This window comes from Cherax quadricarinatus, chromosome 63, assembly GCF_038502225.1.
Source record: "Cherax quadricarinatus isolate ZL_2023a chromosome 63, ASM3850222v1, whole genome shotgun sequence".
Classification (NCBI taxonomy): Eukaryota; Metazoa; Arthropoda; class Malacostraca; order Decapoda; family Parastacidae; genus Cherax; species Cherax quadricarinatus.
This window is the reverse complement of record NC_091354.1, coordinates 13,982,461-13,995,465: the sequence shown is the minus strand read 5'-3', so window position 1 is coordinate 13,995,465 and position 13,005 is coordinate 13,982,461. Positions and strand designations below refer to the sequence as shown.

At 38.8% G+C, this 13,005-nt stretch overlaps 1 protein-coding gene across 1 annotated transcript in view; it reads left to right on the top strand.

Annotated features, from left to right (window-relative positions):
- LOC128698164 (major facilitator superfamily domain-containing protein 6) overlaps window positions 1-12,177 on the top strand; it is a 65,238-nt gene extending 53,061 nt beyond the window's left edge. The window contains exons 11-13 of the mRNA XM_070098684.1: window positions 4,912-5,063; window positions 7,675-7,827; window positions 8,388-12,177. Coding sequence (XP_069954785.1) covers window positions 4,912-5,063; window positions 7,675-7,827; window positions 8,388-8,509 — 427 coding nt within the window. The 3' untranslated portion in view covers window positions 8,510-12,177. The remainder of the gene's footprint in view (window positions 1-4,911; window positions 5,064-7,674; window positions 7,828-8,387) is intronic.
- Window positions 12,178-13,005: the final 828 nt, after the last annotated feature.

Sequence of the window (13,005 nt, the reverse complement as noted above, 5' to 3'; positions counted from 1 at the left end):
GGTGAGTGATATTAAGATATATTTTCCTTGTTATGTAATTGTGTATATATATAACCATTTATTATGTTTAATATACAGTCCACAAATTTATATATTTACCAGTATTCCTGGTGTATGTATATTTCATTTAATTAATAGGTCCAGAGCAACTTGTGGATATGACAGTGGTAGGTATCGAAGGGGGACATTTTTTGCGACCTAGGTGTCCCAAATTCCTACTTGTCTATGTAACATTGATAAATAATAATTATCTTTGTTATCATTTACTTCTATGTACATAATTAGTTACATTCAGATAAATGCAATTTTCCACATATGTATTTCCAGAGGGCAAATTCAATCCCTTTAGCCAATCTTCGTAGGATAGAATGCTGACATACATTATTTCATTTTTCGGAAAATTGAGCTAATTCAGTCTTAATTACAGTTTTTAGATTGCTATGCTCTAGTAAGTCTTACATGAAGAACAACTGCTGTGAGGTTAATAAAGATCACTCGATTGGTTTCTGTGATATGTTTGGAAGGCTCACTACCTACTCCCTTCATCCCTGCCAACATGTGGTACAGGTGGCCCGTGGCCTGGTAGGCAAAGCTGTCGCTTTGCATGCTGAGGTTCCGTGGTTAGATTCCTGGCAAGGGTGGAAACATGTTTCCTTATACCTGAATATCAAAATGGTATACAATACCGACAGGTTGGTAGGTAAGACACACAGGTAACAGTTAGGCAACTTTATTCTGAAACGTTTCGCCTACGCAATAGGCTTCTTCAGTCGTGTACAGAAAGTAGGCAGGAACAGTAGAGATGTGAAGACGATGTAATCAATCCATCACCCTTGAAGTCGTATATTTGAGGTTGTCAGTCCCTCAGCCTGGAGAAGTTCAGTTCCATAGTCTGGAACTATCTGAGATAGGTGTGGGTCGCATCCTGGGACAAAATTAATTTATTTTCCCGAAATGCGCTGCATAACAAGGGGCTCTCTATATAGTAGTATGTCATCGATATCAGCTTGTATATGAACTTGTAGAAATAACTTCATGTTGTATTTTGTTTACTGTAATTTTTACCACTGAATATATCATTGCTTAGTTAATCTTAAGTAATTTTAAGCCTGCTCAAAATACTCTGCATACAAGGGGCTTTTGGCATGCACACCCAACCATAATTCCTTGTACAACTATGCATCATGTCCAAATAAAGTATTGTATTTGTATAATGTACAGAGAACCTTCACGGCGCGCATAACGGAGATAAAACGCCTCAATTACTGGGAGCGCTTGAGGTTCCTAAACCTGTACTCCCTGAAACGCAGGCGGGAGAGATACATGATTATATACACCTGGAAAATCCTAGAGGGACTAGTACCGAACTTGCACACGAAAATCACTCACAACGAAAGCAAAAGACTTGGCAGACGATGCAACATCCCCCCAATGAAAAGCAGGGGTGTCACTAGCACGTTAAGAGACAATACAATAAGTGTCAGGGGCCCGAGACTGTTCAACTGCCTCCCAGCATACATAAGGGGGATTACTAATAGACCCCTGGCTGTCTTTAAGCAGGCACTGGACAAGCACCTAAAGTCGGTACCTGACGAGCCGGGCTGTGGCTCATACTGTAATAAAGTTGGTAGAATTACCGACAATATGTAAAGTAAAAGGACACAAGTGCAACTAATGTGACATTTAGTGATCAAAGAAACTAATTTCCGCAGACGCAAGTGCCTCGAATCAGCACTGATCGCTGTTTCTAATACAATTAAACAAAACAACGGCAGTTTCACCATCTCCGAAGTCTTAGCAAGAATCCTCCTGAAAACAGTAAACCCTGCCATCACATAGTCTCTCCTGTTATACTACACACAGCACAGAGAGTGAACACTGAAACAAGCTGCCTCATTCCAGTCTATATTTGTCCAACCTATTTTTATGTTACCCAAGTAATAGCTTTTATATCCTTTACTCATGTTCGAATTAATTGCTCTACCATATTGTATTACTTTTGTCACTACCACTACTACTACTACTACTACTACCACTAGTGAACATCGAAATGGTACCTCTAGTATTCACCTCACTCTGAGCCTTTATATACCCTCTGTGTCCATGTATTGTTTGTAATGGCTTGATAAAGCTCCTGGAGAGCGAAACGTTGCCACAATAAATGTCACATTAGTTGCACTTGTGTCCTTTTACTTTACATGTGGCTCATACGTTGGATTGTGTGCAGCCAGCAGTAACAGCCTGGTTGATCAGGCTCTGATCCACCAGGAGGCCTGGTCACAGACCGGGCCGCGGGGGCGTTGACCCCTGGAACTCTCTCCAGGTAAACTCCAGGTAAATTAAAACCAAGTGCTATATTGCAGCTATAACATGTGATACAGAAAACTCTATGGAGATCACACCCCTAAATTCATTACTGCTTTACTCCTTGTAGGCATTTTTTTTTTTTAATTTTTACATAAAAGAAAATTAATTGTTCCTTGAAGGATTGCAGAGCATTAATACTCGAATATAACTACGAAAAAAATACAAAATAATAATGAAAGCTTACCTTTAAATGATATGTTGAAATTTGTTAAATTTAAAATATACTTAGCCAGGTTGGCAAAATTGCACATTTGTAAAGTTTTTATGAAGACCTCATGCATAAGTTGAGGCCCTGTACAATAGTTTTACATAGTAAATTATATTGAATTCAATCTAGTATAATCCAATTTAAGTCAAAGATGTGATTTACCAGTATTTCCATTTAGGTTCTCTTACTAAAAATGCAGTACAGTACGTATTACTTTATTTGTGACAAACATATTTTTAATTACTATGAATTTATAATACTTACACGAGCTTTATATATTTGATAAGTCTCAGGGCCTGTTAGTCCATGAAGCATAGCTGCATAGTGACACATCACACATCTTTCAGCAATACCTTGTGAAGTGGCTAGTTTATTGTGCACCCCATATCCATCCTGTGGACGATGGCACAAGAGCACATGGATACACAAAAGGCCTAGGAACTAGGCCCCAAAAGAGTTAACAGGTGTACATATGGGTTTATATTTACATGTCTACAGTTCACTTATCTGTTACAAGCAAATTTAGGAAATTTGCTTAGTATATCTGGTATCTTATTTTCATTAATAAGATATCTTGACATGTAACATAGGTTATTATACTGTCTGTCTCTGTATTCCTCAATAAGTGGACAATTAAGCACATAGTGTTCAAGAGAGTGACCATATGCCTGCTCACATAATTTACATTTAGTTTGATCATCATCTGTGTGTCTCCCAAACTGCCAGAAGTACTTGTAACCAAGCCTAAGCCTGGCTACTACAACATCAGTCAGTCTGTTCACATTGCAAGTTGCTCCATAAACATACTTATCTACGTTCATGTTATCGTAGTGGGTTATAGATCTACTCAGGCTTCTAACTGCATTCCTGTAACAATCATTTTCATTATTCCTATGCCCTGTTGTATGGATCATGATGTCATCAGCATAGCTTATAGCTATATGTTTAGTTGAGGCAGGTAGAGCATTTAGGAGAGCATTAATCAGAATATTAAATAGCATGGGACTGAGAACTCCTCCCTGTGGTGTACCTAAAGACATTTCTTTAGACTCACTTCTAAAGCCTTGGTAGAGGACAGAGGATACTATTTGACAGGTATCCTATTATCCAGCAGAGTAAGCTACCACCAATATTCATTTTGGCTAGTTCATGTAGTATAACGGTTCTGTTCGCAGTATCAAATGGAGATTTTAGATCAAGAAAAGTGGTAAAACTAGTAGAGGTGTGTGAATAGAGTGTGTGTCTTGGTGTTTCTTGATTTCCTTTGTTACTGCATAACTATTTTCAGCAATTGACTTTGTTGGGTTCCAGTTCCTGGGCTTCATGAAAGGGTTTATGTCTCCTAGGTGTTTTCAAGAAGTTGAGGTACAGCCATTAGGCCTCTTGTTTGATCTGAGATAAGATAAGATTTTGTTCGGGTTTTTAACCCCGGAGGGTTAGCCACCCAGGATAACCCAAGAAAGTAGTGCGTCATCGAGGACTGTCTAACTTATTTGTATTGGGGTCCTCAATCTTGTTCCCCAGGATGCGATGCACACCAGTCAACTAACACCCAGGTACCTATTTGCTGCTAGGTGAACAGGATAATAGGTATAAGGAAACGTGTCGAAATGTTTCCACCTGCTGGGAATCGAACCCGGGCCCTCTGTGTGTGAAGCGGGAGCTTTAGCCACCAGGCCACCGGGCCTGGTAAGGGGATGGGCTTATGTGAAACCCTGGATGCCTCTCAAACTGGATCTCTCATTGATTGAAACGAGTCTGGTTGTATTTATATTATTATAATCATAACTAAATGCTAAACCCACAAGGGTCACACAGTGCTGAGTTGTACTTATAATTAATGTGTACTGTACATTGCATATTATTAAGCCTCTATAGAATTAGCATTTATAGAATTACCATTATTATTTCCCTTGTTAAGTATGTAAACTCGTTCAATTCCTTCATCTATTTATCTTTCCATTTTCTGAACTTATGTATTTTTTTTTTTAACTTTAAACAGAAATAAAAAAAGGTCACAACTATGAACTAGAAATTAAGTTATACATACCAAAATGACACTTGAAAATGTTTTTTCACAAAGAGAAAGCCAGATAACTGCAATAGAAGTAATGCTCTTCAATTAATATAAACTCAATATTTTTAATATATATTAATGACTTAAGATTGGCTATTATGAGCATAACTCAATATACAGAAAGTCACAAGCATATAATTTAAGAATTTATTCATATTAGTTAATGAGTTATACTGTACAGTATACCACAGTGGAGATGGTACATTTTTAACATTTCTAAAGAGTAATTCAGTAAGTACATATATGTTGATGTATGCAGTGATCCATGGTTGGTGCTGCCCTTTGAGGTGTTGGAGCTGTTCACCTATCAACTCATGTGGGTGGCTGCTATCACATACTGCCCCATCCTGGCTCCCAAAGGTCTGCTGGCCACCATGACTGGCATCACCGGCTCTGTACACTTCTCTCTTGGCAAGTCTTGCTTTGTCTGCCAAGCATATTTTATATCTACATATTATGACTAATACATATATATTTGATAAACAGCCTGTCCTCACTTAACGATGGGGTTCTGTTCCTAAGTGTAGGTCGGTAAGCGAACTGGTTGTTAAGCAAGGAGCATACAATGCTGGTAGTGCATTTGCATCTTTAGATGTTTTTTATTGTCACCTTTGCACCATTTATAACATTTCTAGTATATTTTTAAATGTTTATACATGTATAGTAGTGTACTGTATACTGTAATAAACAGAATAGAGGAACTCAGCTCTAATATACATTAATTAGGCTTGCATACAGGTTGGAGAGCTGGTCGTAAGTTCAAATGGTCAGTAAATGTATACATTGCTAAGTGAGGAGAGGCTGTACTCTTCTATCATTTCTTTAAATCAGAATAGCTTTTATGTTACTTTTCAGTGTCCTTCCAAGTCCAGTTTTGGGAAATGGTTATGATAATTATATTACATTTATTACTACTATGTACAGTATGGTAACATACTTATTAGTGGATAAAGTAATGTCCATGAGGAATTGTCACTATAGTGATTATGTGTGAATGATGGTGAAAGTGTTTCTTTTTTGGGTCACCCTGCCTCAGTGGGAGACAACTGACGTGTTAAAAATAATAGAGCTTTGGAGCTCACAGCACAAGTGACTAATATTATGCCATGCAGATTTGTCTGCGAAGGATAGTGAGTACTGCATTCACAAATGAAGTGGTCTCAAATTACTCAGTCCAGATGCAACATAGTGTTGCAGGGAATACATCTCATTTTGTTTCTTGGGGATCATTAAAAGACTTTTACATCACTGTCCATATCAGCCTTCGGTGCACAAATCTGATGGCTTGAACAGGTCAAGGCTTAGAACTGCAGGGAATAACACTACAACCTCTTGGAGATGATGAGAGGGGTCTTAATAGTTAAGGTACTGTCTACCTTATTCTCAGGTACCGAGATTTGGCACTACAGGTAATGACATATCAGTCTCCTAACTGGCATTAAATCAAACTTACAATCTGTCACCTAGAGATTATTTGGCAGCTTCTCCCAATCACTCTCTACCTCAGTTTCCAGTGCACTGATCTCCTCTGGCTAGGTCAAAATGGAACAGTGCTGCAGAGGATAGCCATTGCCTTCTTCCATACAGAATTTGCAGAATTCCTCAAATATTGCAGTCTGAACTGCACTGAGAATTAATCAGAAACTGCATACTGAACTGCACTGAGAATCTCGCACTGAAATCCACTTCAGTAGACTTCAGTGCGAGTGCCTTTATGACTGTGATGAGCTTTTGATCCAAGGAATTGGAGTTACTCTATCCTTCCTTGGATCAAACCTGATTGCCTCCCCTGCCCTTAGCACTGCATGACTCCTACAGGTTTGGCACTTTCTGATTATTATAATAATCACACTGTAAACTTGGTCACATACGGTGTGAGAGGCGATATCTTAGTCGGCTGAGGATGTGAGAGCTACCTTATCATGAAAACCTTCAACTGTACTTGATTGGTATCTATAAGTCACAATTGAAAGCAAACTAATGGTGGTGTGGAAAGGCAGAAAGCTTTAATTTTTTAAGAGAAAGAAAAGTATGGAGAGTGAAGAGGTGGATGTACTGGACTGTATGAGGGCGACAGTATCTTGGGATGAACAGAACAGTGGCAATCTTGCAATTGGAGACTTTCCAGGAAGAGGTGATTTGCAGGCCTGGCTGTTTTCCCAACTTAAGAATGCTAGGATAAGTAATGTATAGTACAGCCTCTCCTTACTTAATGACGGAGTTCTGTTCCTAAGACCACGTCGGTAAATGAATTCGTCACCGAGTGAGGAGAATGCTATAATGGCAGTGGGTTTGTGTCAGCCACCTTTGATATTGTTTTATGTCATCTTTGCACCATTTATAACATTTTTAGTAGATTTTTAAATGTTTATACAATATTGTAATAAACAGAATAGTAAAAATCAGCTCTAATATACATTATTTAGGTATGCATACTGGACAGAGAGCTCGTCGTAAGTCTGAGTTGTCGGTAAACGAGTACGTCGCTCAGTGAGGAGAGGCTGTACTGTGCGCCCTGAAGCTAAGGGATCCCAGTAAGGGCTATACAGTATCCAAGAATAGATGGTAATCAGGTATGATCTGAGAAAAGGAAGCATAGCTCCAATTTCTTCTGGATCAAGAGTTCTTCACCACCATCAAGATACCCACTGGAAGGGACTGAATAATGATATATAACACTGATTTATGCTTTCAGTTTCCATAACAAAAATAAGTAGACTTGAACTTTAAAATATAGTACAATAATAGGTGTTCTGAGCACCTCTGCAAAAACAGTGATTATGTGTGAGTGAGGTGAAAGTGTTGAATGATGATGAAAGTATTTTCTTTTGGGGGATTTTCTTTCTTTTTGGGTCACCCTGCCTCGGTGGGAGACGGCCGATTTGTTAAAAAAAAAAAAAAAATTAAATAATTTTAGTGGTCCATCCAAGGTTAAAAATAATTTGTTAATAAGTAAAAAAGTATGACATATTCTAAAATGAAACTTGATCAGAGCATATGAGTAAGGTTTGTAGTGTTGCAGGTCGTGGGTTGGGGTCCTTGGTTGGTGGATACTTGATTGACAACCTGGATCTTCCTGGAGCCTTCAGGGGCTATGCTGGAATAGCAGCTACCTCTGGAGTTCTCTATGCCCTTATTCACTTTGGCTGCATCAAGAAAAAACTAACAATAAGAGGTAAAGTGATTATTTTAAACAGTTTTTGATAGCAATACCTACCTGATTAGTAAAATTCATTAAAATTTAAAATATGATTTATAGGATATGTACATAAAAAATAAACAGACAGAATTCTAAGTGATGAGGAAGTCACTGACAAGATAAATTGAAGTCTCTCTCTCTCTTTAAATGTTTGTTATACAAAACAAAGCATGCAGACTAGAGATGAGAAAAGTATGGTAGAAAGCACAAGGAGAAGTAAATGACAAACAAGATAGGCAAATATGGCAAATAAGCTAATAAAAGAAGCCTTTACAAAATTTAGGAAAATGGTTGTACATTGTATCAAATGGAATTTTTTAATTATATATGTGAAATTGAGTACTGACATAAAAATTATCTATTAAATAAATATTGTGTGTAGAGTGACTTACAGAGCACTGTAGTATCTACATAGAAGTAGTTACAACATTTGTTTTAACTTGGTAATCTGAGTGTGCAATTAATTAACTGAAGGAGGGTGTCAACACAAAAATAAATAATCTGCAGCACTAATACAAATACTATATTATTTTCAGAAGAGGAGATACAGGAAGAAAATGGGCAACAACAGACAAGAGAGAACAGACCTGTAATGGAAGAACAGGTAGCACTTCCACTCCTTCCCATCAACCAAAATATACCAGATTCCTCCATTTGATGAGCTTTATGTGCCATGTGCCATAGAATTGAAATTCTAAACACTATTTTGATTATATTAATAATGTTTCTGTTATGTTAATGGTAGTGAATTTGTTTAGTAATAGACTGATGAAGTAATGACAGATTTCATAACTAAATGAGAACTGTACCATGTAAATCATTAACCCCCTTCACACTCAGAAGGCCCAAAAGTAAAAGTGCTGACAATGTTGGCATTTAAAAAAAAAAGTTATCAAAAAAGCACATTTTTGTGGTGGTAATGAAACAAAAATTCTCACCAGTATTTACTGAAATACAAAGGGTATTTGGTGATCAGTTTGGTGACGCATGTGTACCGTTAGTGTTGTGACCTGGTATTTGCGTAGTATATTATTTGCCTGATAAAAGACAGACAAAAGTGGGCATATGGTGGTTATTTGCCAGTCCTTACCTGGTACATATAGTATGCAGTGAGCATTTCAGCGTCCATAACATGGAAGAAGAGTTTCATATACCACTTATAACTTACAGACACAATCAGCAAACCCATTCTACATGTCACATTTGTCCACCAAATGCATAGTGGCAGTGTACTGGCTGTATACATCACAATAGAAGCTGATCTCAGAATGGCTTCATTGGTGACTTTATTCACCTTTCCTGTCTCTTTCATTTTCTGGTGGTAAACTGATGTTGACAATGCCACATTGTTTGTCATGCCACCAAAATGCCCTGACGTCATTGGCAAGAGACACCTGCACTTCACCAGTACCACTGCCTGCATTGAGCCTGGGTATATGGGTTGTGTTCCATGCACTATACCACAAACATCTGCCACATTCACATGCAGGAAATGAATAAGGGGTTTGTGTACCAGTTATCCATGTATAATGCATGCCTCTTACCAAGATATGGTTTCATCATTGTACTCACAACATCACCTGAGATATCCAATACCAGGTTGGTTTTACAATCACAGAATATGAACAGCTCCATACCACAGCATTTCCTCTTCCATGATATATAATGCTTGAATGATAGTCTACCTTCCAAAAGGATCAAAAACTTGTCAATGACAAGGCTCTTGAAGGGATAAAATTACACACTGAACTTGTTTCGGATACATAAAAAATTCCTGATCTTGTATAACATATCATTCTTGTCGGGCCTTGTCTTACATAGCATACATAGCAGCAGGACAAATCTGTTGATGTGGATGAGATCATTGAAGGCCAAGGTACAAATTTGGCAGTCAGATGAACAGTACGATTAAATACTGTGTTTATATACATGACATAAGCATTATTGTAAAATAAGATGTGTACAGCTCTACAAAGTGGAGACAAATGTATTTGGAGGCAGCTGCTGTACAATAAGAAGTGTACAGTAGTACAGAGTGGAGATAAGTGTATCAGAGGCAGCAACTGGACAATAGCATCTCAGCCACAGTTGTGTCTGTCCACTGGTGTAGCCATGATTGTGGTACAACCAACGTATTTGTCACTGTATGTATGCATGGATTTGTCAGTTAAAAACAGAATAGGGGAGCTAGTAGATGGGGAGATGGAGGTATTGGGTTGATGGCGAGAATATTTTGAGGAACTTTTAAATGTCGACGAAGAAAGAGAGGCGGTAATTTCATGCACTTGCCAGGGAGGTAGAATGAAAGGGGGTAAAGCAGCTGGAGCTGACAGGATCATGACAGAAATGTTAAAAGCAGGGGGACACATAGTGTTGGAGTGGGTGGTATTTTTGCTTAATAAATGTATGAAAGAGGGAAAGGTACCTAGGAATTGGTGGAGAGTGTGCATAGTCCCTTTATATAAAGGGATGGGGGACAAAAGAGAGTGTAAAAATTATAGAGGAATAAGTTTACCGAGTATATACCAGGAAAAGTGTACAGTAGGGTTATTATTGAAAGAATTAGAGGTAAGACAGAATGTAGAATTGCAGATGAGCAAGGAGGTTTTACAGTGGGTAGGGGATGTGCAGATCAAGTGTTTACATTGAAGCATATATGTGAACAGTATTTAGATAAAGGTAGGGAAGTTTTTATTGCATTTATGGATTTAGGAAAGGCATATGATAGAGTGGATAGGGGAGCAATGTGGCAGATGTTGCAAGTATGTGGAATAGGTGGTAAATTACTAAATGCTGTAAAGAGTTTTTACGAGGATAGTGAGGCTCAGGTTAGGGTGTGTAGAAGAGAGGGAGATTACTTCCCGGTAAAAGTAGGTCTTAGACAGGGATGTGTAATGTCACCATGGTTGTTTAATATATTTATAGATGGGGTTGTACAAGAAGTAAATGCTAGGGTGTTCGGGAGAGGGGTGGGATTAAATTATGGGGAATCAAATACAAAATGGGAAGTGACACAATTACTTTTTGCAGATGATACTGTGCTTATGGGAGATTCTAAAGAAAAATTGCAAAGGTTAGTGGACGAATTTGGGAGTGTGTGTAAAGGTAGAAAGTTGAAAGTGAACATAGAAAAGAGTAAGGTGATGAGGGTATCAAATGATTTAGATAAAGAAAAATTGGTTATCAAATTGGGGAGGAGGAGTATGGAAGAAGTGAATGTTTTCAGATATTTGGGAGTTGACGTGTCAGCGGATGGATTTATGAAGGATGAGGTTAATCATAGAATTGATGAAGGAAAAAAGGTGAGTGGTGCATTGAGGTGTATGTGGAGGCAAAAAGTGTTATCTATGGAGGCAAAGAAGGGAATGTATGAAAGTATAGTAGTACCAACACTCTTATATGGGTGTGAAGCTTGGGTTGTAAATGCTGTAGTGAGGAGGCGGTTGGAGGCAGTGGAGATGTCCTGTCTAAGGGCAATGTGTGGTGTAAATATTATGAAGAAAATTCAGAGTGTGGAAATTAGGAGAAGGTGTGGAGTTAATAAAAGTATTAGTCAGAGGGCTGAAGAGGGTTTGTTGAGGTGGTTTGGTCATTTAGAGAGAATGGATCAATCTAGAATGTCATGGAGAGCATATAAATATGTAGGGGAAGGAAGACGGGGTAGGGGTTGTCCTCAAAAAGGTTGGAGGGAGGGGGTAAAGGAGGTGTTGTGGGCAAGGAGTTTGGACTTCCAGCAAGTGTGTGTGAGCGTGTTACATAGGATTGAATGGAGACGAATGGTATTTGGGACCTGACGAGCTGTTGGAGTGTGAGCAGGATAATATTTAGTGAAGGGATTCAGGGAAACCGGTTATTTTATATAGCCGGACTTAAGTCCTGGAAATGGGAAGTACAATGCCTGCACTCTAAAGGAGGGGTTTGGGATATTGGCAGTTTGGAGGGATATATTGTGTATTTTTATACGTATATACTTCTAAACTGTTGTATTCTGGGCACCTCTGCAAAAACAGTGATTATGTGTGGGTGAGGTGAAAGTGTTGAATGATGAAAGTATTTTATTTTTGGGGAATTTCTTTCTTTTTGGGTCACCCTGCCTCGGTGGGAGACGGCTGACTTGTTGAAAAAAAAAAAAAAACTAGTTCAAAGAATTCAAGTTCACTGGCATCATTTCCCAGGATGCAGTTAGGTTGTATTCCACTCTGTGATTGGAATTGGACATGGAATTTGCATCTTTCTGTTAATCCTAGATGCTGTCTGGTGGTGGTTGTTGGATATTAGCATTTAGTTGTGGTGATTGTGCAAGTGTAGGTAGTGGAGGTAGGCCATGCCTCCCAGCCTGGGCTGGTGCTAGTGCTGTACAGCTCATTGTGGTGCCATCTGCTGCCATGTGCAGCACCACCATTGCTTGTGGTCTATTACCCATCCCAACTGATGCACTATCATCCTCACTATGTGTCACTAGTATTGGGTACTGGCATGTTTTCCATTCCCTGGGAGCACACTACCAAACTGTGGGGCACTGTATGAATTGATGCTTCACAGGTGAATATTCCTCATCACTATCACTACTAGAGTGGTCATCATTTGCTAGGAAATCAAGGTCCACATCAATGTCATCACCATTAATCACATCTGAACCCATGTCATGGGAGAATATGAGCTTTTGCATACAGTGTGATAAATAAGGATGTGTTCCAGACGAACCAGATGAAAGCGGTTCGTCTGGAACCATTTACATCTGGCATCTGGGCTTTCAGCGATAGTTCTGGCATACTGAACATCACTTGCAGTCACTATATGTTCTATCCAAAAAGCTCATTGTTAGTTCCATAATCCTCATTGTTGGAGCTGACATTGGGGCATAACACCCATTCAGTTCTCCTGGGAATGAATCTTTTGTGTCTGCATGGTATGGTGAACAAGGTGTACTAAATATGACGTTCCCATAATGCACTGTGGTGACCCCGATTTTTTTTGTATACTGGGCACACTGGGCACACTGGGCATGCAGACCTGTTCTCTAATTTGTAGACTTAGCAGCCCTCTCTCACCAAATTTGAAGCTGCTAGAATTCAAGCATAGATTTACATAAGCAACCCTGGCATCAAAAAACTATAGATGTATGTACGAGACAGTGAAGGGGTTAATGACATG